Source organism: Labrus mixtus, chromosome 4, assembly GCF_963584025.1.
Source record: "Labrus mixtus chromosome 4, fLabMix1.1, whole genome shotgun sequence".
Classification (NCBI taxonomy): Eukaryota; Metazoa; Chordata; class Actinopteri; order Labriformes; family Labridae; genus Labrus; species Labrus mixtus.
This window is the reverse complement of record NC_083615.1, coordinates 16296187-16322918: the sequence shown is the minus strand read 5'-3', so window position 1 is coordinate 16322918 and position 26732 is coordinate 16296187. Positions and strand designations below refer to the sequence as shown.

Here is a 26732-nt window from a genome sequence, read left to right as displayed (position 1 = left end):
TCACCTGTAATCTTATATGCTTGGTGTATAAATCTTTGATAAATGTTTACTACTTTTGTTCAGGTGGAAGATGACAACTCTGCGGTAGATTTAGAGAAGCACCTCAGCCAAGTGGAGCGGCCTTTCAGGGAGAACGTCACCAGGTACAATATATATAGCGCTTTCAATCAAGGTGATGTACATAGCTCATTTAAAAATACATTTTTAAAGAGTTTCAGACAATTTAAAAACATTTCAAAAACAAAAACACACTAAGACTCAGAACATCAGGGAGACATACAGACAACTCATGATTCATATGCAACAGTAAACAAGTTTAGCTTCGATCACCTCACCAAAACATACCGGCATAATGTACAGAGGTCAACTGTTCAATAAAGTTGGAGCTCACCAACTGTCTTCTTTTTGACCTTTGGGACACTCAAAAGACCAGTCCCCTGGGAACACAGAGCCCGTGCAGGCACATAAGGGTCACCATGTCAGACAGGTACTCTGACGCACTGCCATTTACAGTTTTACAAGTTAACAGCAGCACCTTAATGTTTCCAATGAAGGGCGTTGATTAATGAAAACATTCTTGGCAAATGCTTTCGCTTTCGTCCGTCTTGCGTCGGTCCAAGAATTTCACCTCTAGTGGCACAATACGAATGCCTGGGCGTTTCCACCTGGGCGATATGGTCATATTTACACGCTAGGGTCACTCTGAAAACTCTGCAGAGCTTCTTTTGCAGACCTGAAAGTAAAACATAATAATAATCTAACCTAGAGGACACAAAGGCATGAATAATGACCTCGGCATCCTCACATGACGGGATTGATCTGATCTTCGAGATGTTTCATAGGTGTCATTCTTTTCATGTCTTTTAATTGGCACAAATTAATCTGAGGGTAGCTGAGAGCTCAATTGATCTAGTTTTTATTTTAAATATTTAGTTACAAGTTTCACTTTTTCTTGACTGAATTTACTAATGATACATCTTGAAGTCGTTTTTTTATAAGATATGATCTGACCCAATAGTGGGTTTTCTCTCTCAGTGCTGTCTCTACATTACATTGAAATTAAAAAAAAAAAAGTTTTTAAGTTCAAATTCAAACAGAGAGTTGAAACATTTAAATCTTTACTTAGCTTTAGTTACATACATATAACTTTAGTATTCTGTGCTTATCTGATAATAAACTAAACACAATCTATGTCCTTACTTTGTTGTGACTTCTTCTTGGTGTCTTCTTGCAGACAAGGCCTGGCTGACTATCTAGAAGGCTATCACAATCAAGTCAACATCTGTCTTCAGAATGAGGTACATGTGGTCCTGTGTGCTGGCCGTGAAGTAAACTGAAAGGATTATTGGGATTGTTGGGAACAATTTAGCTTTCTTTTAACAAGGTTTTGTATAAGGTTACACAAAAAAAGGGGGGAGACCAGGAAGTCCAGCGCACGAAAAATGTAACAATGAGGAAGGAAATACTGAAACGCACAGTATGTTAATTCTACTGTCAGGGGAATAACAAAAAGATGACAGTTGAGGCTGGCGGGGAATCATGAGAGTGAGCCTCTCTGCTTCTCCAACCCCGATGAAAACAAACTCCGAGTTGACCGTATATGTTTCCAGACGAGCTAATGTTTCAAATTATAATTTATATGACGTTTTTATCACAGCAGCACATACAGCAACAGTTCGGCAGCTTTCATTTCCAGATCACGCCTCATTATGCAGCAGTCTTCAATGTAACATCTGGTGTTTCCGTGGCAACGATAAACATTTAGTTTCTGTCATGGCAGACGACAAGACAAGACACGTCCCGTTACGGCTCTAAAATAACATATTTCTCTGGCTTTGATAACTGTTGGAAATATTTGTGGTAATGTAAGTACTGAACAAAAAAATATATTCTATAACATAGGTTCAGTCTACTTTTAATTAATTTAGACATTTGAGTGTGTAAAAATTCAACATATTACACCTTTAAAAGGCCTTTGTTTTAACGGCTAAATGAACAGTATTTACAAATATAAATAAGCCTCACATTTTGCATATTTATATTTGTAAATATTGTTCATGTATTCAATTCCCTTTGTACATCGCTTATTATTCCTCAGATATCTTACTTCATGTACTTATTCTATTATTTCTATTTCTATGTTATTTCTATATTTCCTTCTGCTATTTTGTGTTTAAGAGTAACTGTAACAACAAGCATTTCTGTTTCTGATTCTGATAAATAGTTTAAAAAGATACCTTGTTTCGGCCTTTGAGGTCTTCATCAGGGTTTACACCTTATAATATAAATTTATATTTGTAGACCAGATATGTCCACTCCATCTGCACTCTGAATAGTGTGACCTTTAATTACTTCAACAACATTTATTTTCGAGAATAAATAAAGCTTTGAATTGAAATTGCTCACAGTACTAGTGTTGGTAAACCAGGACATTCCTGGAAAGCAAACTTCCTAGAAACAGCACATCTGTTTCTCAGCCAGTGACTCTTATAGTGGAGTAATTGAATGCAGATTAAAGTGAGGACCAGGCTCCGACCCCAACCCAAATAACCGTAGCAGTCAAGGTTATGAATGTACTCGTAGCATGCACAAGTTGTTGTTTGGAGCCTTGTTTGTACAGACTCACACACGCACACGCACACACACACACACACACACACAGTAGGCTGGTTTGATTTAAAATACTGGCCAGATGATCATTTGTTAGATGTGTTGTTGCTGCTGACCTCCTGATGTGTTGTTCCCGTGTTAAACAATGGGTTTCAGTGTTTATAGACTGGCTGGAAACAAACTTTCACAACAGGCATCAGTGAAGATTGATTCAGTTGTTATGAACTATATGCTGTATCAACCTGCCCTGTCCGTCTGCATTCAGAGTACCCAGTATAAGACCGTGGACCGGTTGGTGCAGACGATGAAGAACCTGTGTTGCGCCCTGGACGAGGTGGAGACACAAACTATCACAGAGGCCATCAAGAGACTGAAACACTCCGTCAATTTACCCAGGACACGCTCGCCCAAGGTGAGCTCTTAGATAATTTACACATTCAGACATTTTGATTTTTTTAACATGTCTTCCTAAAAACCAGCATGTTTTCCTTTTTAGTTGGGGTCTTCATCATCTGGTCAGTCATCAAATGGTAAGTTGTTGACACACAGTCATTTATGTATCTGAATAAAGATCTCCAAATAAAAACAAATGCACCAACCAATGACCATAAAACCAACATGGAAACTTGTTTAAACACCTGGGATTGGTATCATGTATACAAGTAGTGGATCACTCTAGTGTCTGGTACATACATGTGTACATAGGTACATTTCTGTCCTCATAAAAAGATTAACCCTGAACACATGTGGGGTCAGAATAATCTGTAAAATACTGTAAGTCCCCACTGCTAAAGTTTTGCTCCCTGACTCACCGAGTTAAAGAAGCTGTAATAATGTTACACATAAATAGAGCTACAAAAATAAATGTTGATGGTAAGAAACTTTTTTTATGAATCCACGTTGCATATCTACAGAAGTCCTTAGAGGACATGCATCCATACATTATATTTTACTCACTTTTATAGTCACAAAGTGCCCCATTTATTACCATGATACCTCTGTGAATTCACACTCAATCATCGACAGGTCATACCAGTCCGGTGGAGGAGTGCATGGCCTCGCTGACGCAGGCTGTGTACGACCTGGGCAAGCTCTACCTGCGCTCCTTCTGCCCCCCTTCTGCCTCGTTCAGCTCCCCTCCGTTACCCCAGCCTGCAGAGGGAGAAGGTGTAGAGGGCAGGTGCAGCAAAGAAGCTTCGGGCACCACAGACCACCTTCAGTTCACTCTGTTTGCTCTGCACGGCATCCCGGCCAACTGGATCAGCAGGTAAAGAGAGAGCGGAGGAACAGCTCTACGCTCACATGCATGATTAGAGACACAGATGACAATTAAGAGGCACAGTGATGGTTTAAATACAAAATATAACTGCATCTGTTTAACACATTTAAAATGGTCAAATCTGTGATTAATTGTATATCAAGAAATTGATTAGCTGAATTTATTGATCAATAAAACAAATGAAATTCTGATTGGGAGATTCTGATGCCTGAAAGGGGAAGTGAAATCACTCATCAGTATTACTTGAAATATCTATTTGCATGAGTCAATAGCGGAAAAAAAATAAATTTAGTACGACTCTGAGGTAAATAATTGTAAAGCCATCTGTGCAAAACAGCCTGAATACATTTTTTAAAGGAGTGTTTATCTTTGTTGTAAATGTAGAAGTTTGAGTTCAATTTAACAAAACCAAGATCACTTGCAACTGTATTCGTTGTTGCTACCCACTTAATTGTACTGCTGCACGTTAGGGTCAAAGATGAAGACAGAAGGCAGCTCAGAATTATAAGCTCTTAATTTTTCATATATAAAGCAGAATCGCATTAAATCCACATCCAATACCACTAATACGGCATTCAAAAACATTGCTTGTCTTTAGAAAAAGTTGGAACACAAAACTATTTATTGGTAAGCAAATCGGACCGAGGGGAGTCCTGCTGGCTGTGTTGTCACAGCAGATAGTCTTGTTTTCTTCTGCTAAACAAACGGCTCCTGTGTTGCTCCCTGTGTCTTATTTTTCCGTGCCAGTGTCCTGTTTCACTCTGACTTTATCTTCTGCGTGTGTCTGGAACAGAGCTGAGCCAAATTTTCCGTTCCCAGCTCTCTCACGCATCAGTGGCCTGGATCAGTACACTTTAGACGAGCCCTGCCACAGACAGCGGCGGCCTGCGTCTGGAAGCTCGAGAAATGTAGAAACCTTGAACTCCATTGGTAAGAAAAGGATGGAGACTAAAGAGGGAACGATACATTTTTTAAATCTGTCTCATGCAGTTCCTCTCCTCCATGGTAATTATCTGGCCGGTCAGTGATGCCTTCATAAAGACGGAAACTGCTTAATAACAGGCCTATTTACTCCAGCGCTGCCTCTTCTAGCTGCTATTTTAAGCCAGCACCAAACATTGCTGCAGTGACAACCATTCCTTCAACACATCCAAAAATATTTAGCTCCTCTCAACCCAAGGCCAGAGACACACAGCGAGTACAGTGCTCCCCACACAGAGGAGATGCTCAGCATATCTGTAGCCGTGTTGTGGTCTTACTGTAATGCGCTCTTATTGCGGGCTCAGTTTTTGGACTTCTTGTGGTTCATGTGTCATCCATCTGGAGCTCAGTAGTCGCCGGGGCACTGTCAGCATATTCAGACACCATGACTGGCTGTGGAGCTGCCAACACAGATGGCACTGAGCAGCGGCTACCAACTACTGTAGGGGTTAAAAAATTTAACTGATGTGATTTTATATTCAAACCCATAATATATGTAACTATGTTTCTACTGATGCAGAATGAAGCTTGCAGATTTGTCATGCTTTATTTATATTATGAAATAAAGTTCCTTTCCCCGTCTGGCCTGTAAATAAAATGCACATCAAGGAAATTTTCCTTGAATTGTTGCAACATGATTGCTGACATGGTGTCTCTACATTACTCGTAGGTGTGAGTGTGGCTGGTTGTCTGTCTCTGTGTGTCAGCTCTGTGATTGACTGGAGAACAGTCCAGGGTGTACCCCGCCTCTCACCCAATGACAGCTGGGATCGGCCCAAGCCCCTGCTGGTATAGATAACGGATGGATGGAGAGTAGTCTTACAGTTTTTTTACCTTTAATTATTGTTACATAGCCATGGTTTTTAATGACATTTACAGCACTATATGTATGTACATTTATACATGTAGAGATGAGGTTTTCGTGTTGAGGCTTGTCCTGCACTCCCAATGTGTTTAATTGGAAAAATGATTTTCCGACTGGGAAAATTCACCCAAATCTGAACAATAAGCCTGAAAATCGGGAAAAAATGTGTTACCCAACCTGCCATGGTGACATATTTGACTTTGAATTATACAGAAACATGGCAAACCAAAAGTACGGGTATTTAATTTTGGATCATTTGTTAATTGTAACTCAATAAAAGCTTTAGGGCTCTAAAGGACTCATGCACAATATGAAGAATATAAGTAGCCATTGATTTTCAGCACTTCTTCGGCAGGTCACAGTTAAAGGAACACAGCTGTAAAATAGCACTGATTAAACTAGAGAAACACACAGATATACCACAAGGTTACACAGAGCAACACACAACATACAACTTTTGTTTTCAGTTATGTTACCTGATGAGTCCCCTTCTCAGGTCTATTTGTGCAGGTGTTTGTGGGTGTTCAGGGCCTTATAATGCTAATATGGCTCTGGTTCCCAAACTCTTCTGGGTCGTGACCCAATTTCACAAAACTCTGTCTACCCGGGACATCCAAAACACATTCAGCTTTTTGCTCAAATTGATTTGTTTTCAATCGTGTAATAGTTTTACTATGGTGTTCAATGTAAACGTTCATTTAAGACCACATTAAGGCTTTCTCATGTATATTATTGTGGACTGAGGAAGAAAGGCTGGGTTGACGTTTCTGCAAAATGGATGACTGACAGACAGAGACTCTGCAAAAGGCCCATAGTAACCTGTGTTCTATATATTTTAATATACAATATATTTTTTAGTGATAAATAAATAAATAAAGATTTTAGGCGACCCCATTTGACTTCCATGGGACCCCACGTGGGGTCTCAACCGAAAGGTTTGTAAACCCTGTAATATGGGTTAATGTTATCATCAGGTTACTTTAAGTTGCCTTTGCTCTTGTTGAAAAATTGGAAAGCATGCGTTCTGATAGTATAATGAGGTGAAAAATAAACTCAATATGTTTAATATCTACATACACATGCATTCAAGAAGGGCTTTCATGAAGACACTTCCACAACAACCTGTACTCGCTGTACTTTAGCAATACTCTTAAATGCTCATGTCCGAGCAACCAATGAGAACGAACCTCACCAGCAAATTTCTACCTTTCAAAAATGTGTTACAATGTGAGACGAGCTTAGGTTCTGGTTCTTTCACATGTCTGTCAGAGCCTCCGATCAGTTCGTAGTAACACTTGAATTTGTTGTTTCGTTGCAGTTATGAGAAGTACTTCCTGATGTGTTCGCTCACCCACAATGGCAAGAACCTGTTTAAACCGGTCCAGTCCAAGAGAGTGGGCACGTACAAGAGCTTCTTCTACCACATCAAATGGGACGAACTGTGAGTCATGTCCTCTTTTCTTTTTCTCCTCTTCTTCATTTAATTACTATTTCAAATTCCACAAACAACAACACACCTCACTGTTCGTACTAAAGTTTGATACATTTTTAAAAGTTTGATACATTTCGACGCCACTAGAATTAAAATAATACAATCTCCTTAATAATATTAATGATCGATAGTATTTAAAGGTACAGAAGCTTTAAAAATGATTCAGATCCAGATGTTGTATTTTTAACCAAAAGTTGTGAGCTGAAACTTGTGCCAACTTAGACAATGTCCTGGATTTTGCCTGCATTTTTTTGTTATTAAAAAAATAAGAAATGAACCAATATTGGCTGCTCAGGACTTGTAGCCGTTGTATTGACACAGGTATCAATATTGTTTTATTTTTCCGAGAATCTTTTCAAAGTTTTTAAATCTGGTATTGTTACAACCCTTCCATCCTTCTAACACTGTCTCTATCTCCTGCAGGATTAACTTCCCCATAGCAGTAGCTGTCCTCCCGCTGGAGTCCATACTGAGCCTGACTCTGTTCGGGATGCTGAACCAGAACGCCAACGGCTCCCCAGACTCCAACAAACAGAGGAAAGCTCCAGAGCTGCTGGGCAAAGTCTCCATGCCGCTGTTTGACTTCAGAAGGTGAGGAGTCTTTCAAGTCGATTTCTAACTTCTTATGGACTTTTTGAATGTCTTAAAACAGCTATGATGATTGGTTTGGAGTTTTTTGTTGTTGTTTATTGCTGCTTTTTGTTTTGTTTTTTCGTCTTCAGGGTGCTGGCCCGAGGCAGCAGGTTGTTGTGTCTTTGGACGTCGGCCCAGGGAGCTGCTGCTGCTGCTGCTGCCGGCTCCACAGCAAGCCGCAAGAGGATGCCCACAGAGAGAATAGTACTACAGGTAGGTGGTGGTTCTTGTATCTGTTTAAGTATAATTTAGTATTTGTAATGGTTTGACTGTGGTGACTAGTGATCGTACTAGAAGTAGTGTTGTTTGACTTCATGGTAACGGAGGGGTCTTAATTATTTTTAAGCAGCAGTGGTACAGTAGCAGTATTGGGCGTCTTTCTTACTGACTGGGTATTTATGTTCCCCTCAGGTGGACTTCCCCAACTCACCTGTGGATGTTTTATATGTGGGACCAAAGGAAGACCCGAGCCCGGAGCCCCCGGTGGAAGAGCTGGACCCGGATCTGCGACGTAAACTTGAGAAAATCTGCAGCAGAGCTTCTAATTTTGGGTAGGACTGTCTGTCCGCATGTTTCACTGCTTTAAAGGGGAGATGGTGATTGAAGAGTAGAAACAATCCACATTTCTAACTTCTGATGTGTCCTTCTGATTCATTCTGTCTTTCTCTTTAGTTCCAATACTTAGTAGGGAAATTATGTTTGCAGAAATACTTTGAAATGAAGCATTATTTCCACCAGAGAGGTGGTCTTAATGCTGCTTAGCTTGATGTGCAAAACAGACATGCCTTTGTACAAACACAATAAAGACTCGAAAACAACAGCTGACAAGTGAAATCACTCATCAGTAACGCTTGAAATATCTATTTGCATGAGTCAATAGTGGAAAAAACTGAAATTTAGTACAACTCTTAACTAAATAATTGTAAAGCCATCTGTGCAAAACAGCATGAATACAGTTGTTAAGGAGTGTTTATCTTTGTTGTAAATGTAGAAGTTTGAGTTCAATTCAACAAAACCACGATCACTTGAAATATATATAACGTCCGATTCAGATTTTTTATTTTTGCACAAGGGGACACTTGTTTTGCAGCAGGAGCACACAGAAGACAACACATAAAAGGACAACATCAACAGTAGAATCAAAATTAAGACAAAGTTAATACAAATCAGACAACACAAATTAAAACACCTCAATAAAATCAGTCAAGAGCTCATACCAACATGGACATTATTACTAAGTCATTAGAGTGCAATGTGGAGGTGAGCAAATGTGCAATGAAAGTGCAAAAAGAGCAACCTAAGGGCTAATTGCTATTTAATATATTAATCACACTGGGGACAAATGAGACATGGAGTCTTTGACTTTTCCTCACATGAGCTCTAACTGCGTGAGGGTCAAAGCTCAAACTCTCTGTGAAGTGGGTGATTTGAGCAGACCACCATAGCCTTAGCTCTTCTCAGGACCTGCTGGTTATAATTGATCAGAAGAAGCCCAGTCTGACACCTCCCTGAGATTTTGCTACTTGTTTTTTTACAAGCCTCCCAAGTCTGTTCTTATTGGTCAAGTTCAGGCTTCAAAACCATGCAGCAATACAAAAATTAAAAACAGATTCAAATACAACTTTTATAAAAGAGAGTCATCATCTCAGAAGAAATACTGCAAGATTTATATTTTTTATTGAAGTTTCATCATAGTGTCGGACTCTCCTTTGTCTGCCATTTCTGCATTGTCCTTGTAACGTCATGTCCTGCCTCTTGAGACCCCTCCCCTCCCCTGAAGTCTCTTGCTGTAAGGTGCATATATGTACAGCCAAGACGGGAAGATTTCAGAGGCAGCATGTCTGAAAATTGTCAAAGGAATTTTCAGGAGTGCATTTGTGATGAGGTTTATGAGCAGAGTCAAACAAGCATGCAGAGAAACAGTATTTCTTGGTGCACTTTCAGCCCCGGCAGACAGATTTTTGGCGCTCTCTCAGACCACCCAAAATCATTTGGACTTACTAGGTTTAAGAAGAGATTTTTAAAAGATGCCTCTGACTCTTGCCAGCCTCAGTTTCCCCATAAATGCTTGTATACCGTCTCCTCCAGTGCGTCTGTTCTCTTCCAGCTGCTGCAGGCCCAGCTAAATGCTCTCTTACGCCTGCTGCCAGCCAAATCTCTTCCACGCTGCCAACATCCATGAGACTCAACCGGCGCTCCAGCACAGAGCACGCTCTCACTGGGCTCCCTCGCCGCCTGCTTTCTGTCCTGTCCATTCATTCCTCCAGCCCTCACCAGACTTGTGGAGCGATACTTTCACTGATCTGTTGTGTGTTGTTTCACTTTGTGTAAAATTTCCTAATTCCCTTAAATGTGAAACTGATGTTTTTATGTACTCGCAGGACAAACGCTGCAAAAACCTGAATTTTAGAAAGTGTCTTAAAATGAGATGCACTAACTTATGCAGCTAAAGACACTCAGCAAGAACATTTTTCTTCTTTTGTTGCTTTTTATATCTTGAATATAGGGGCATTTTTGCCCTTATTAGATAGGACAGCAGAAGAGATGAGAGAAAGTGGGGGCTGACATTTAGTAAAGTGCAGAGGTCGGATTCGAACCCGCGGCCACTGCAACGAGGACTATAGCTTAGCCTCTGCCCTGTGCATGGGGGACAAGCGACAAAACCTCTAGGCTATCACTGTCCTACTTAGAAGCTCCTTTGTTCCAGCAGCAGTCAGATATTTTAATGAGCATTTTTAAGTTGTGGCTCTGACTCATGGCTGTAAATTATGTCTCCAATGGCTTCAAATGAGGTGTTTATTATTGATTTACTCGTTGTGTGTTGTGATTTTATTGTCTTTATTGTTTGTTGTGTGTTTGGATTGACCAACAGGCAAATGAGTTTCCCCACTGGGGATTAATCAAGTTTTTTAATCAAATTTATTTCATGCGCTTCAAGCTACCCTGATGAACTCCTGGGGGTGGTATGTCTTGCTGTTCAACATATTTTTACAGTTTTTTGTTTTAAATCAGGCTCTACTTTCTCTATTTCTGGTCAAATTTTCTCCAATATACTAAGCACGGTTGCAGTACTGACATTGATGTCGGGTTCTTTTGCTTTGCTTTTGTGTGAAGCTATGACAAAGCTTTTTTTTCCTGTTGGCAGGATAAATAATATTGACTAAAACAGCAACAAATTTCTCAAACACACAATTCAGTTAGTTATATGTTAGTACTTCATGTCTGTCGTTTAAGGACGTTTTAAAGTCGAAGGAAAATAAAATGTGGCTGAATATGATGGATAAATCAGAAAAAACTCATAACACAAAAATCCTTTGATATTCCTTTTTATTTGTATATGCATTTTTTTTATTACAAAATTAAACTTCCCCTCCATCTCTGTCTGCTTCCTCCAGACTGAAACGGGCCGATCATCAGCTCCTGTGGGACCACAGGCTCCACTGTCGGAGGGACCACCCCAGCAGCCTCCCCAAGGTGCTGGCCAGTGTGCCCAGCTGGGACTGGGCCAGCATGGCTCACATCCACTCCATGCTGCACCACTGGCCCACTCTGCCTCCCGTCACTGCGCTGGAGATGCTCGAATCGAAGTAAGAGCTCTACTCTACACACTTTGTAACAGTTTGAGTAGATGGTTTAAAGTTCACATATTCTCCTCCTTTCCAACAACTTAAATAAGTTTCAGAGCTCCTCAAAACATGTGTGTGAAGTTTCTTGTTCTAAATCCACTCTGATCCTGTATTTGATCATGTCTATAAACCCCTCTATTTCAGCCCTGCTCAGAACAGTCTGTTTCTGTGTCTGTAGCTTTAAATGTAAATGAGCTGTGTCTGACCACGCCCCCTCTCTGGGAGGGCTTGGGTGTCTCGGGCTTTCTTGCACCATGTCCTAATGTTTACGGTGAGAAGGCAGACTCAGTGCAGAACAAACACCTAGCTGTTTGGGGGGGGCGGGGGGTTACTGTCCCTTGTGATGTCATGAAGGTAAAATCTCCAAAAGGCCTGTTAGATCACACATTTTCTGAAAAGAGGAGGTAAAAGACGTAATTTGACGTAATAATTGGGTGGTTTGTAGACAGGATAGGGACATAGATAGATTAATGTTAGAAAAACATTGTAAAGTGCATTTTGCTAAATATGTGACCTTTAAATCCTAACTATACTCAAGTCAGGGTGTAATGATAGAACCAACCGTTCACAGGCCCTAAAGAAAACAGAAAATTAACCCCAGATAAACCTAACCGCAAACAGCAACAACAACAAAGAACCACAAACTGAGCAGATTCAACTTCTGTGTTATTTAAAAAATGAGGCAACAAAGACCAAAGAAAAGTGCTTATTCCTAAAATTATAAATGTTCCTGATATCACAAGAAAAGAAGCTTCAATTCAACATCATGTCTGTCTTTTCTTCAGTTAACAAACACAAACTCAACAGCAGTTCATTGAGGCACAATGCACATCATTTTTAATTCATGCATTGGGTCAATTCAAGCATTAAATGAATTAAAAAGAAGGAAATGCCATTAATGCTCATGTTGTAAAAGAAAATCAAGAAGTACTTGAAATATCTGAAATAACTGGAAATATAGTATTTCTCAGTCACATTTCTCTAGACATGTTAATTTGCTATTTTTGAGAAGCAAAAGAGAGGATGAAAAAGAAGTTTCTGTATTTTTAACTCTTTGAATCTTTGTCATAAATGTATAAATGTTTTATTGTGAACCTGTGATCGAAGGTTTGCAGACACAGAGGTGAGGAGCGTGGCGGTCAGTTGGATTGAGAAGAGCAGTGATGATGAGCTGGCTGACTACCTGCCGCAGCTAGTTCAGGTACAGCTGAAGTGGGCACACACACACACACACACTCATTCAACTTTATTTTCTTTCTTTTTTGGCAATACATCACAGACAAAAAAAACAGAGATGCACTTCTCTTATGTCTAAATGAAACACAACTAACAGCTTCCTGTTCTTCATTTATACACACTCTCACATTCTCTCTCAGTCAGTCACTCCTTCACTTACTCAACTTGATTTCCTCGTGTACTTACTCAGTTCCTCCATCCATTATTCATGACCTTTGTCTCTTTCCAGGCATTAAAGTTTGAGTGTCACCTAAAGAACGCCCTCGTCATGTCCCTGCTGTCCAGAGCTCAAGGCAACATCAACATCGCCCACTACCTCTACTGGTGAGTCTAAAGAAGCGCTGAGACCGTAAACCTTTTCATTGTGCAATTCTGCATCAACGCCGCAACGAATCTCCTCCATCATCAGCCTTAAGACATTCATCATATTGATCCCGCAATGGTGTAATATTGATTTCCCATTCTGTGAATTCATAGTTACGGTGTTGCAAAACTCCCCTAAAAAAGCACGACACGGTTGGAGCTCCACACACACACACACACACACACACACACACACACACACACACACACACACACACACACACACACACACACACACACACACACACACACACACACACACACACACAGTGTTGTTCCTCCCTGCTGGCTCCGCCCATCCTGTCTCGCCCCTGTGATGCCTCAGTTACTACCTCTGAAGGCGGCAATTAGGGGGGACCACTTAGTTCTTCAGTTCTGTGTCCGCGTCAATCATATTGAAGGCGAAACTTCACAGGGAAGTAAATACTGACCCCTGATAGGGATGGGAACACGCTGTCCGAGCTGTTTCTTAAAAACATCTTGACTCTCTTTTCTTGTATCCCATGATTAGCAAAAGCACAAAACAAACATTGAAATAGTCTTCACTTTAATTATTGTTTTGTTCTTAAAAATGCCAGAAAATTCAACCGATATCCCAAGAAAAGAAGCTTTGTTATCACGAGACGAGTTAAACAAAGACCTTATCATTGAAAGACATTTTTATGTCAAGATATCAAGAAAATAAACGGAAAATGTAGTAAATAAAATTCATTGATGCATGTCCTCTTAAGACTTCTGTACTGAAGTAAATGAACAAGCTAAGAAACATATCTGAAAGAAGTGTGCTTCAATTAGTGCACAAATGTATTGTTTTGGTAGCCAATTTATTCAATATTTATCTTTTCTTTGATGTTAATAGATTTACTGTCAAGTCTGAAACATCTTTAAGTTCCTGTTATTTTCTGTGTTGTTAACTGTTAAGATTCGTCGCACAGCATAATTTTTTTTTCTTTATATGTAGAATTCATTTTTTAATGATCTCAGTTCTCTCTGTAGAAAAATGTAAAAATAGGAGCTCACTTGTTGAATCCAAACACCGAAGCCATGCCTGGACGCTAAGCTGGAAATAAAAGTGAAGGACAGTCTGTTAAAATGTGTGTAATTTCTGCAGGCTGCTTAAAGACGCTGTGCAGGATCCCGCCTGGGGACAGCGCTACGAGCGAGTGCTGGGTGCTCTGCTGTGTCTGTGCGGCGCCAAGCTGAGGGCGGAGCTCGAGAAGCAGACTAACCTGGTGACCCTGCTGGGAGTTGTGGCCGAGAGGGTCAGACAGGCGGGGGGTTCTACACGACAGGTTAGTGTGGGGTTGAGATTTTACTGTAATATTATGTTCTCTCTGTGTGTGTGTGTGTGTGTGTGTGTGTGTGTGTGTGTGTGTGTGTGTGTGTGTGTGTGTGTGTGTGTGTGTGTGTGTGTGTGTGTGTGTGTGTGTGTGTGTGTGTGTGTGTGTGTGTGTGTGTGTGTGTGTGTGTGTGTGTGTGTGTGTGTGTGTGTGTGTGTGTGTGTGTGTGTGTGTGTGTGTGTGTGTGTGTGTGTGTGTGTGTGTGTGTGTGTGTGTGTGTGTGTGTGTGTGTGTGTGTGTGTGTGTGTGTGATATAACGTCTATATATTTGTGTTTTTTGTGTGTTCAGGTGGCGCTGCAGGAGGGCCTTGAAAACGTGCAGAACTTTTTCCAGAGGAACAGCTGCAGACTTCCCCTCAGCCCCAGTCTGGTGGCCAAGGAGCTAAACATCAAGGTAAAACACACAAAGACACACACACACAGACCATTTCAAATTCAAATTCAAAAAACGTTATTAGTCCCTAGGCCGCAATTCAAAGGCACATAGAGCAGTAGCATGAAAACCATAACCCAATATGTGTCTGTTGCGGGTTGTTGATGGACTAGCTGTTAGGTCGCGCCCAATATACGGAGGCTATAGTCCTCCAAGCAGGCGACCCAGATTCAAGTCAACCTCTGGCTCCTCTTCCGCTTGTCATTCCCCACTCTCTCCTCTATTTCCCACTCTATCCACTGTCCTATCTAAATAAAGGCAGAAGCACAAAACTAGTCTGTTATTCTGTTAGTCTGTTTTTCATTATAACTGTATTCAGGTATTTAAACCTTTCCTACCATACTGTAATGTACCCGATCCACAAAGATTCTACTCTAGTGACCAAGGTTGAATAATTTGTCTCTGCTTTGATACTTTTTGATACCACATGTTTCAAATGATACAATCTCTGTAAGAAAAAGTACCAATACTTAAAAAAATACAACAGATCATCAGTCATATTTTTAATCAAGAGCTGCTGTGAGCAAAAGAGAGAGCGAGAGAGAGAGCGAGAGAGAGAGCGAGAGAGAGAGCGAGAGAGACAGGTATAAGCAACAAAGAAAGACATGATTGGATCCTGTTGTAAAGCTGAGACTTTGCAGTATACTGTGGTGTGGAGGATGAAATCATCTGTGTGTGTGTGTGTGTGTGTGTGTCTGTGTGTAGGCCTGCTCCTTCTTCAACTCCAACGCAGTTCCCCTCAAGCTGGCGCTGGTCAACGCCGACCCGCTGGGAGAAGAGATCAATGTTATGTTCAAGGTGCTGTACCCACACGCTGTTATGTCAAATAAACACACATCAGGGGTTTAAATGTATCTTTCAAATGTACTCCATCAGGTTTAAATAGGGGGGAGTTATCATCAGAACTGGTAGTGTCCTCTGTTGTTTACATGCCTCTTATCTAAACCCTGCGCCCCCTGGTGGTTGAAGAAAATTCCAGCTAGTGAGTGGCAAACAAAAGCAGGATGTTGTTTTGATTTTGTCCTCTTGTTTGGGGTGTTTGTGTGTCAGGTCGGAGAGGACCTGAGGCAGGACATGTTGGCGCTTCAGATGATCCGCATCATGGATCGCATCTGGCTGCAGGAGGGGCTGGACCTCCGCATCGTCAACTTCAAATGTATCTCCACTGGAAAGGACAAAGGTGACAAAAACTGAACTCGTGTACACGTTTCATTTCAAGTTCATGGTGGCAGATAAAGTCCAAGTGACCATTAAGACATTTTAATTAACTCGCTGTCTCCGTTTGCGCCCGTGGTTTGAAATGAGTCTGCCTTCAGTAGAGAATGCTGTGGTCGAGATTCAGATCAGTCTGTTTGGAAAGAGGCAAAAAATTCCAGAAAGAGAGACTAAACTCTGAACTCAAACAGTTCAGTTATCACTCAACCAGTTTGGTAACTGCTAGCAAATATCCATAAAGTAACACCAGTGTTTGATTTAGTTGTATTTACCTCTCAAGCCCTGAATCCTACCACTGAAGTTCGTTTTAGCAGCTTGATTTCAGTCCCTTAAATACTTCTTGAATGCATTTACTCTTTGCTCTGATAGTGATCCTGATGATCTTAAAAAATAACAATGTGAGCCCAACAAGCACTTTTAAAGGACGCATTTTGATCAGGCTGATTTATAACCCATCACTAAACCTAAAGGAGCTGCAGCTTTAGGAGTAGGTTTTACTGCTGTCGGCTGAAGCAACTGACTTCAATAAGTCTGTCACGGCTCAAAACCTGCGACAAATGAGTGTAGGAGACAAGGAGTTACGCTCAACAATACATGTAAGTTTATTTACAGGACACCAATTTAAACCAAATTATACGGGGCATTGGGGAACAGCCTCTCTCCCCAATCTCTTTCTCAAAGTCTCCCCCCCATCGAGGAGGAAGCGGGGCCAGCTCTTATGGATCACACACAGACACTTCCACTGGCACCTGAAACAGAGAACAGCAGAGACAGCAAAACAAGGAACAAGGAACCAGTGGGGTCGTCACAAGTCCCAAACTTATTTTTTTAAATCATGACTCATTTTGGCCCCAAATTCAAAAAAGAAAAAGGGATGGGATGACGAGGAAAACTGTCAACTCAGAAACTCAACTTTTATTTGTGCCGTCTTTGACCAAATCCTAAACAAACTGCAGAAACACTTCTTTAAGACAACCAACAGGATCTTAAAACACTGCGCCATGAGAAGAACGGAAATGCTCTTCATAGAGGTGTTCAATTATAATTTTTTTAAGTTTTCAATTATTGTTAAAATATGATTATTTCATGTAATCAGCCTTTGATTTTGAACAGACTCTTTCATTTTGATGATCGGTGTGATGTCATAGTCATCAAATCGGAGGGTTCTGAATGGTTGTCTATATAACATGATGATTCATGGTAATGTATTACTAGTTTTTATGACCAACAGGGTTCCCCATGCACAGTCGACCTACACGCTCAGGTGCCTGTCGGTTGCAGGAATATAATCAAATCGCTAACCTGAGTGTGCTACGGGCGTTAACGTTGTTCAATCACAATAAAGTCACAGTAAAGTCATCTTCAGTGTGCTGTGGATTGTTTATTCAGTTACTGTTTTTTTTTATGGTTTTAGTGACATTTCTGATGTGTTTCTTTTTAGGCATGGTGGAGCTGGTGCCGTCCTCCGACACCCTGAGAAAGATCCAGGTGGAGTACGGCGTCACCGGGTCCTTCAAGGACAAACCTCTGGCAGAGTGGCTCCGCAAGTACAACCCTGCTGAGGACGAGTATGAGAAGGTAAAAACACACAAAGTTCAGCAGTGTTGGTCCTGTTTTTCACTCAGAGTAATGATTTTAAATTCATTCTTAGTTTGACTGCTGAGCTGCACTTTGATGTTTTGTGTCGTAAACTTGAAGGTAAATCAAAACACTCACTCTCCCTCAGTAACTTTTATAGGTGCTGAATCCTTGGCCGTGTTCAAAGTCAAAAAACACAGTTGGTGAATCTTTGAGGTTTATAGCAGTTATAGAGCTTTGTGACCTTTGACACCTATAAATGTGAAACCGTACTCCACACTCTCAACCTCTGACCTGAAAATCTAACGCACAAAGTCTGACCCTGAATTTGAGCAGGACACGGGTATAAATTTGTCATCAGAAACATGCAGACATAGAGCACTACTGTTTTTAAAGCTGCAGCTACACCGCTAATGTTAGGCCACTTTAGGAAGTTTGCACAAAAACTTCTGCTTTTAATAAACATCTGGAAAAGGAGGTGATTTGTTTTTGTCTCTTTAGTCAGTGACTTCACGTTCTTTAAAACCACCCGGGTTATTATTACCTCCCCTTAAGAAGTCAGCTAATTATAACAACAGGCCTTTGCTCTCTCTGTCTTCTCCCTCTCTTCAGGCGTCAGAAAACTTCATCTACTCGTGTGCAGGATGCTGTGTGGCGACGTACGTTCTGGGCATCTGTGATCGCCACAATGACAACATTATGCTGCGCTCTACCGGTCACATGTTCCACATTGACTTTGGCAAGTTCCTGGGACACGCGCAGATGTTTGGCAGCTTCAAGAGGTGAGTGTCAGATGTGCTCATGTGCACGTGTATGTGTGTTTGCATGGGGGGGGGGCGTGTCGGATAGATATGATTACGTGCACTATCAGGGTTTTCATATCATCCATAGAGGTCAGATTGTTTCCTTTTCTATTTATGTTTCATTACTAGGCAGTTAAGAGATAATAACCAGCGTCTTTTAGAAATACATCATCATAAAGAAATAAAGGAAGTGGCTGGACATTTGGTGTACTGATAACATGACATACTGGGGCTGTCACAATACCAGAGTTTTAAACTTTGATAGGATTCCAGTTAAATTCAAACAATAACAATTACCTGTTTCGATACCACGACAACAAAAATAAAAGTCCTCAGCAATATTGGGTAATTTCTTGTTTTTAATGAACACTTTCTAAATTCTAAAATGATTGAAGGAGTGCTGGATAGCCTCGCAGTAGTGTCGCACTTCCCATATATATAGAGCCCCCAATAGTCCTTGTCGCAGCGGTTGTGGGTTCAAATCTGAACTTTGACCTTTGATGCATGTTACACCTCACTCTCTCCTCACAACATGTCCTCTCTCTCTTCAGCTGGCCTATCCAATAAAGGCAGAAAGGCCCAAAAATAACTGACGTATGTTATGTGTTTTTTTAGTATTTTCTTTGAGGTTGTTCCTGTTATAGATCTAGAGTTTCTTTACTTTCCTGATCCTGATTTTCCAAAGGATTAAAACCAAAGACCTTTGAATCACAGACTCCTGACTTGTCTCCCAGTTTAAATCCTCTCCCCTTCTTTCCCATCAGGGACCGAGCTCCGTTCGTGCTGACCTCTGACATGGCGTACGTCATCAACGGAGGCGAGCGTCCCACCAGTCGTTTCCAGCTCTTTGTAGACTTGTGCTGCCAGGCCTACAACCTCATCCGCAAGCACTCTGGACTTTTCCTCAACCTGCTGTCACTGGTGAGACACAAAACACACACACACACACACACACACACACACACACACAGTGATTTGGAGCATGAAAACAGAAACGTGGCAGCTATTTACGCACACATACATGAAAGAGACAGCAGATACATAGAAAGAACAGCAGACCAATCTGTTTCAGATGTTTCCATGAAGCTGAATAACTCATTTTTAGTATGGCTGTCCTCGTGTTTTCAGTAAGGACTGAAACTTTTGAATGGATTCAGTTTTTAGTCTAAAAAGTTTTAGAAACAAGTTCATTTATTTATTTATTTCAGTTTGAGTTTAAAATGACTCCAGTCTGGATCCACTTTGAGCTCTGCAGGTGAAGAGTCCACATGTGGATCCCCTGAAAAGAAAAGGCGGTTTGTCCCAGTGAAGATTTATGAAAAGGCTCCTTTACAGTCTCAGTTAGATGCTCCCCCGTCTTACAGCGGAGTGGAACCACAAAATTAAAAGATATCACAATTTCCTGAATACCAAAGTGGCCTCTTTACGTGTCTTTTATTTTCATATATCCCAAAACTCAAAGATGTTAACTTTATGACTTTGAACCTTGTAGCTGATTGTTTTATTTTTCTACCTATTCTTCTCCTGTAGCTGAACTGATTCTTCTTTTGCACCTAGAAGAGCCAGAAAAACCAGAAATGCAAACCAAGCAGTTTTGATCTGGAAATGTCTGTTCATACTTCATGCTCTAGTAGAGGACGGAAGAAAGCTCACAGGGCTTTAAATGAAGAATGATAAAATGTGAATGTAGCTAACTGTCGTCACACAGACTGCTTTCATTTTTTAAATGTTTTCTCAATAAAAGCAACATTTGACCCCAAAAAACAAAAATAACGAGTTTCAAAAGAAAGTGATTTTAATCCATAATGATGCTCCTGTTTTGTGCTCTCTAATAATTTGGATTCAATAAGTCTTCTTTTATAGATTTTATACTATTTAGAACGTTTGATCCTCGGTGTAATTCCCAGAACAAACAAGACAATAATCAGACAATGTTAGCTAAACATACATGATAACATGCACAGCAATTTACCGAAAGTAAAGTACAGATGAAGATAATAAATGACCTCAATGGTTGCATGCTACAAGAGAGAAACTTGGTCTATCATAAACTCTGATCAGAGCGTTGGAGTCCATGCTTAATGTTCTATTGTGAATCTAATTCATGCGAGAGCGGTCCAAAGTTACGTCAGAAGCAACTTCAAATTAACTATCATAACATGTGCTCATTTTACCAAAACCTAAACATTCATGGAATCATTTTCTTAAAATAATAATAATTGTTCTGTTTGTTTTGTAGGCTATACAATTTGAATGTGATAATGTTACTTATTTGTGCAGCTTGTAAAATCACAAACTCATAGATATGTATCTTAACCTGATTGGTTATCTCCTCTCTGGTCCCTCTTTACAGATGACGTCCTCGGGCCTCCCCGAGCTAACCGGCTCTCAGGATCTAAAGTACGTGTTTGACGCTCTGCAGCCAAACAACACGGACGCTGAGGCGACTATCTTCTTCACCAGGTAAACCTGTGAGCTTCATTTCTCCCACTGCTGAGCCAAACTCATCTGCCCAGTCTGTTTTAGTAAATTAAAGAAGTGTGCAGTTTGTGCAACATGTTGAATATCATTTAAGTCTTACAGAAACATCATATATTGGTCAGTGATGTTGTTATTATTATTATGAAGAGATTCAGTTCAGGAACAATTGTTTGATTTCTTTTTGGCTGCAACAAAATCCAACTCCACCAGGTGGCAGTATAGGTCATTTAGGGAAAAGTTAAGCTGTCTCAGATAACAATAACTTCTAACACGAGGTAACGTGTCAGGTGAAGCTTATCAGTTACATTTCAGAGATTTCCATCTAAAGTGTTCAACCTTTATTCCTCTCCTACTTTCCCTAAACCTCCTCCCTCCTCCTCATCCTCCTCCTCCTCGTCCTCTTCGTCCTCGTCCTCATCCTCTTCCTCCTCCTCCTCCTCTTCCTCCTCGTCCTCCTCTTCTTCCTCCTCGTCCTCTTCTTCCTCCTCGTCCTCCTCCTCCTCCTCCTCTTCCTCCTCCTCGTCCTCGTCCTCTTCCTCCTCCTCGTCCTCTTCCTCCTCCTCGTCCTCCTCCTCCTCGTCCTCTTCGTACTCGTCCTCGTCCTCCTCCTCGTCCTCATCCTCGTCCTCCTCCTCCTCATCCTCTTCCTCCTCCTCCTCTTCCTCCTCGTCCTCCTCTTCTTCCTCCTCGTCCTCCTCCTCCTCCTCCTCTTCCTCCTCCTCGTCCTCCTCGTCCTCTTCCTCGTCCTCGTCCTCCTCCTCTTCCTCCTCGTCCTCTTCCTCCTCCTCGTTCTCCTCCTCGTCCTCTTCGTACTCGTCCTCGTCCTCCTCCTCGTCCTCATCCTCGTCCTCCTCTTCCTCCTTGTCCTCCTCCTCTTCCTCCTCGTCCTCCTCGTCCTCCTCCTCTTCCTCCTCCTCGTCCTCCTCTTCCTCCTCCTCCTCCTCCTCGTCCTCGTCCTCTTCCTCCTCCTCCTCCTCCTCCTCTTCTTCCTCCTCCTCGTCCTCCTCGTCCTCCTCCTCCTCCTCCTCCTCTTCCTCCTCCTCCTCCTCCTCCTCCTCCTCCTCCTCCTCCTCCTCCTCCTCCTCCTCATTGCAGGCTGATAGAGTCCAGTCTGGGCAGCGTGGCCACCAAGTTCAACTTCTTCATCCACAACCTGGCTCAGCTGCGATTCTCTGGACTGCCGGCCAACGACGAGCCCATCCTGTCTTTCTCCCCCAAGACGTACACTCTGAAACAGGAGGGACGCATCGTGCACGCCTCCATCTTCTCCTTCCAGAAGAGATACAACCCCGACAAGCACTATGTGAGTCTTATTAATTAGTTCTGCATGCTCCATCGCACACCTCAGTGTAAACTGACAGCTGATTGGCTGTCTCCCTGTCCTCTCTGTGCAGACGTATGTGGTCAGGCTCCTCAGAGAGGGTCAGAACGAGCCGCAGTTTGTCTTCCGCACTTTTGATGAGTTTCAGGAGCTCCACAACAAACTCAGCATCCTCTTTCCTCTCTGGAAGCTACCCAGGTAAGACATCACCTCTGAAAGGGTTATCCTGAGTTTTAAACCTGCACACTCAATGACTTACTAACAAACGGTACTGCTATACCAAGTAAACTTACTTTTTTTTTAAAGGCTCAGGTGTTATTTAAAATGTCTGACATTATAAAAAAGTTTTATGGGAGGCTGTGGCTAAGTCAAAACATGGACCAAGGTTGAAAAAATAATAATAATAAAGACTGCCCTTTACTTTGTCCTTCAGCGATCAAGAGTGTGATACAGGACTTTTCTTTATTGACATGTCAGGGCTTAACCCCGGAAGATTTACTTGTTGCCTGGCAACATTTTGGGAGAGAATCCAACCGTCACCTGCTGGGTGAACACACCATGAACCTGTCACCCACTTAACTTCAGCTCTATTACTTTGTGTTGTTGCCATGCAGTCTCAGAACATAAACACTGAGGAGTTTCAGTGGAAAAGCAAACACCCTTGTTTCTCCCATTCTCTCTAGTTTCACCAACAAGATGGTGCTCGGTCGCACTCACATTAAAGAAGTGGCAGCAAAGAGGAAGTTTGAGCTCAACAACTACGTCCACAACCTGATGAGGAGCTCCACAGAGGTCAACCAGGTACACAAACACATCCGAAATCTTAGAAACCTGTAAACTCAGCGGGGGAATGTGAATGTTCTCCAGCAGTCAATTAATGAATCTTCTGTTTTTTGGTTTTTAGTGCGACCTGATCTACACCTTCTTTCATCCGATTGCACGGGACGATAAGACAGAAGGTTTAGATGCCACCTCTAAAGCACCAGGTACATCTTAACCTTTAAATTCTTCATAGTATGATGGAGGAATATTGAAACTGAAACGATCTGATTTATGGAGAAAATCGTTTCAAATTTTGGTTATAATTGGCTAACAACGGTAAGGTCTACGTCTACCCAAGAGAAAAGCCTTTGTTGTTTTCATAATTTCAAAATGTCCTCTTGGTGGCAACAGCTTCGCTAATGTGATGTGTCTCATTACTGCAGAGCCTCCACTCAGTCCCACTTCTGGTCGAGTTGAAGGAGAAGTGAAACTCTCGATCTCGTACAGAAACAGCAACCTGTTCATCATGGTCATGCACATCAAAGATCTGGTAAACACAGCGAAGATTTTAATCCATTTCACAAGATGCTGCCTTCAAAGATTATTTTTTTCATTCCATCGTTGTTTTTGTCTCTATCTGCTTTTAATACAGTCCCTTCCTATGCTCCTTTCAGGTTTCTGAGGACGGAACAGATCCAAACCCATATGTGAAAACCTACCTGCTTCCAGATCCGCACAAGACTTCCAAACGCAAGACTAAGATCTCGAGGAAAACCAGGAACCCGACTTTCAATGAGATGGTTAGAAAACAGATCTTATACATATACAGTATATGCTGCCTAGAGATGAAACATATTAGACACTAGAGCTGGGAATCTCAGGGTAACTCAAAGTCAAAATTCCCAATCTTAGCTAATAATTCAAAAAACCTGGACCAGTAGCTTTCAGTAAGTAACCCCTGCAAGGCTTCAAAAAACACAAGAGATGGGTTTTAATGTGAAGGCACTAATAATCTTAAAATAGATCACCATGAGTTTGGTTTAAAAATATCAAATACATTCTGTTAAAGGGGGAGTCAGTAGCAATGTTCGTTGCAGCTTGTAAACACAACTTTCAAATTAGGCCCCTCCTCCTGGGCTCACCACCACCAGAAGTGCACGCCCACTGCCGAGTAAGAGCGTACGTTTACTGCTGGTACCTACACTGCAAGCTACTGGAGAAAATGATACTAGTTGTAATGGAAAACCTGCTAATTTAGCACGCTAGCAGAAGCTAACCGCATGTTCAGCACCTGCCTGTCCAACAGAAAGCAGACCACCTCCATGTCCGCAGTTGAAAGCAAACCCAAGGTTGAACCTCGTTTTAGAGCAAGCTTTATCCGCTCAGCGTTTTGCCTCACTATGATTATATTTTCTCCTCTTTGTTAGTCTGCAATATTTGCCAAACTTACCTGTGCGCTGTCATTGGCTGGGGAAGCACACACTTCCTGTCCTGAAACATATGGACGTATGTCATGTCATGTCATGTTGATTGAGCAGGATAGACTCTTCATTCACCTTCTCCTCCTCTTGCTTCACAGCTGGTGTACAGCGGCTACAGCAAGGAAACCCTTGGCCTGCGCGAGCTCCAACTGAGCGTGCTCAGTGCCGAGTCGCTGCGTGAGAACTACTTCCTGGGCGGCATCACGCTCAGACTCAAAGACTTTGACCTCAGCAAGGAGACGGTCAAGTGGTACAAACTCACGGCTGTCCCCTACTTCTAACCCCTCCCCCTCCTTCGCCTGCCTCTCCTGAACCGTGGAAAAAACGACTCCATCTCCCAAGAAAAACAAAATCAGAATTCATGCGTTACGGGAAAGGCGGTAACATGCGGCCTGACTGGAAAATCCTGCACACCTCAGTTTTCAGTTTCTAACAATATGATTTCAGAGCTTCCAAGATTTGTGGCTTTGACCGTCTTTGTGAGGATCTTAAATCCCTCAAATTGGAATATAAGAAGTGATATTTTCATTTCAGGTTGTACACACCTTTTCTTTAGTGTGAATCATGTGATAATCATTGTAATCCTTTAGACGCCATGGCAGGATGTAGCTGAGCTTGTTGTGGATACACATGCATGAAGAAATACATACGTGTTGAATATCTGATCAGAAACCACCGGATTCCTCAGAACTTCATCATCCTGTTATTGCAGCTTCACACAAGGATGGACACTGATAAAATGATCATGATACTTCGGTGGTTATTCCCATATGACATGAGTGCAGGTTTAAAGCCGCCTCCAGGTGCACCTTTATAAGGACGATGGAGCAGGAGGATTCACAAACCTTGAAAGGGGAGCCTGCTCTGCTTTTTTTTTTTTCTCCTCTCCCTCTTTAACTAATCATGATTGTTTCTGTGACAAACAATCGCTTCTTCTTTTGTCTCTTTTTCCCCCCCTAAACTATAACAAAGAGCTGTAATGTTTTGTACATTTTGATATTAGAGGACCAAAACGGCTTACTTTCAGAAGAGTATATATAGATTGACACGTTTATTTTTTAAGGAATAGAAAGGGGTGGGGTGGGGGTGGGGGTCTTTTTACATTTTCCTTTGTTTATTTTCTATATAGACAAATAGGAGGCATCAGGGTTTCCTGCTTTGCAGCAGACACTTCTGGGTAGAGTAGTTCAACACACCAAGATCCAGGAAATCAACAGTGACCTTATGATTCCCCCCGAGAATGTGCCAAAAGTAACGAGAGATGCGGCACATCAAACCACTCTCCTGAGTGAGGGAGCTTAACAGGGTGCCTTTGTTTGTGCTCACAATCTCTTTGAATGCTCAACTTGGCCTTATTGTGATATAAATATATTTTATTAACGATCTAAAAATGTCCTTATTAAAGAAAAATCTATATTCTGTAAAGCTATATCAGAAATTCTTCCAGAGCAGGTCAGGTTAATTTTCTAACAGTGGACTCTACCAGGTCTCTCTCTCATGGTATTACTTGACTATTTTCACACCTTAAAAGGGGAATTTGTATCTCAAGCTTTGGCACACTCTTTTCTGCGATCTGGGTGACGAGATTACGGTTGCCTAAAAATGCCGATCATAACCGAATCAGCAGCTCAGACTTTCACAAATCGGTTTATGGACCGAGTTAAGACTGGAGTCTGGATGTGAGGCTATTTCAGCTAAGACATCAGTACCACACTCACTCACCGTGCCTAACAGTGGTTCAATGATACAGAAAATTTTGAGAAATTATCTGTAAGAATAACTGCCAGTGAAGTCCAGATCCAGTCTGGTCTTATGATATTAAAGTGAGAAAACGTCCTGGATGTTGAGGGGAGCGATCGGCGCTGCAGAGGCAACTGGATCTTTAAAAACATCTTCACAAAAAGGGAACACATCCTGTGCGAGAGATACGCTGCTTCTCCTTCCACTCGCTAACTATAAAATGTTGTTCATGTTTAATAAAGAAATGAAGATGAATTTACCTGACAGTTTTTTTTATGAGATCTACAAGTTTGTTGTGATCAAAGAGTAACACTCACACTATGAATACTAGTGACTTGATCCTCTCCTTTAGGGACTGTACAGAAGAACACGAGCAGAGTTTGTATTAACATGGCCAGTTATTTATTCTTAATTGGTGACCTGTAACCCGGATCAGTGTGTACTGTAATCCCTCTTTCCTCAAGCAGATTAAATGTTTTTGGAACAAATATGA

The 26732-nt window shown here is 41.6% G+C and overlaps 1 protein-coding gene across 1 annotated transcript in view; it reads left to right on the top strand.

Moving 5' to 3' along the window:
- Positions 1-26727, top strand: part of pik3c2a (phosphatidylinositol-4-phosphate 3-kinase, catalytic subunit type 2 alpha) — a 60801-nt gene extending 34074 nt beyond the window's left edge. The window contains exons 7-33 of the mRNA XM_061036063.1: positions 64-143; positions 1235-1298; positions 2876-3022; positions 3107-3140; positions 3637-3877; positions 7054-7176; positions 7651-7818; positions 7950-8073; positions 8272-8411; positions 11256-11447; positions 12594-12687; positions 12952-13046; positions 14197-14377; positions 14715-14819; positions 15564-15656; positions 15909-16038; positions 17515-17651; positions 18264-18433; positions 19219-19375; positions 20808-20917; positions 22031-22238; positions 22330-22454; positions 22940-23057; positions 23161-23242; positions 23462-23568; positions 23693-23818; positions 24598-26727. Coding sequence (XP_060892046.1) covers positions 64-143; positions 1235-1298; positions 2876-3022; positions 3107-3140; positions 3637-3877; positions 7054-7176; positions 7651-7818; positions 7950-8073; positions 8272-8411; positions 11256-11447; positions 12594-12687; positions 12952-13046; positions 14197-14377; positions 14715-14819; positions 15564-15656; positions 15909-16038; positions 17515-17651; positions 18264-18433; positions 19219-19375; positions 20808-20917; positions 22031-22238; positions 22330-22454; positions 22940-23057; positions 23161-23242; positions 23462-23568; positions 23693-23818; positions 24598-24780 — 3534 coding nt within the window. The 3' untranslated portion in view covers positions 24781-26727. The remainder of the gene's footprint in view (positions 1-63; positions 144-1234; positions 1299-2875; positions 3023-3106; positions 3141-3636; positions 3878-7053; positions 7177-7650; positions 7819-7949; positions 8074-8271; positions 8412-11255; positions 11448-12593; positions 12688-12951; positions 13047-14196; positions 14378-14714; positions 14820-15563; positions 15657-15908; positions 16039-17514; positions 17652-18263; positions 18434-19218; positions 19376-20807; positions 20918-22030; positions 22239-22329; positions 22455-22939; positions 23058-23160; positions 23243-23461; positions 23569-23692; positions 23819-24597) is intronic.
- The last annotated feature ends 5 nt before the right edge of the window (positions 26728-26732 follow it).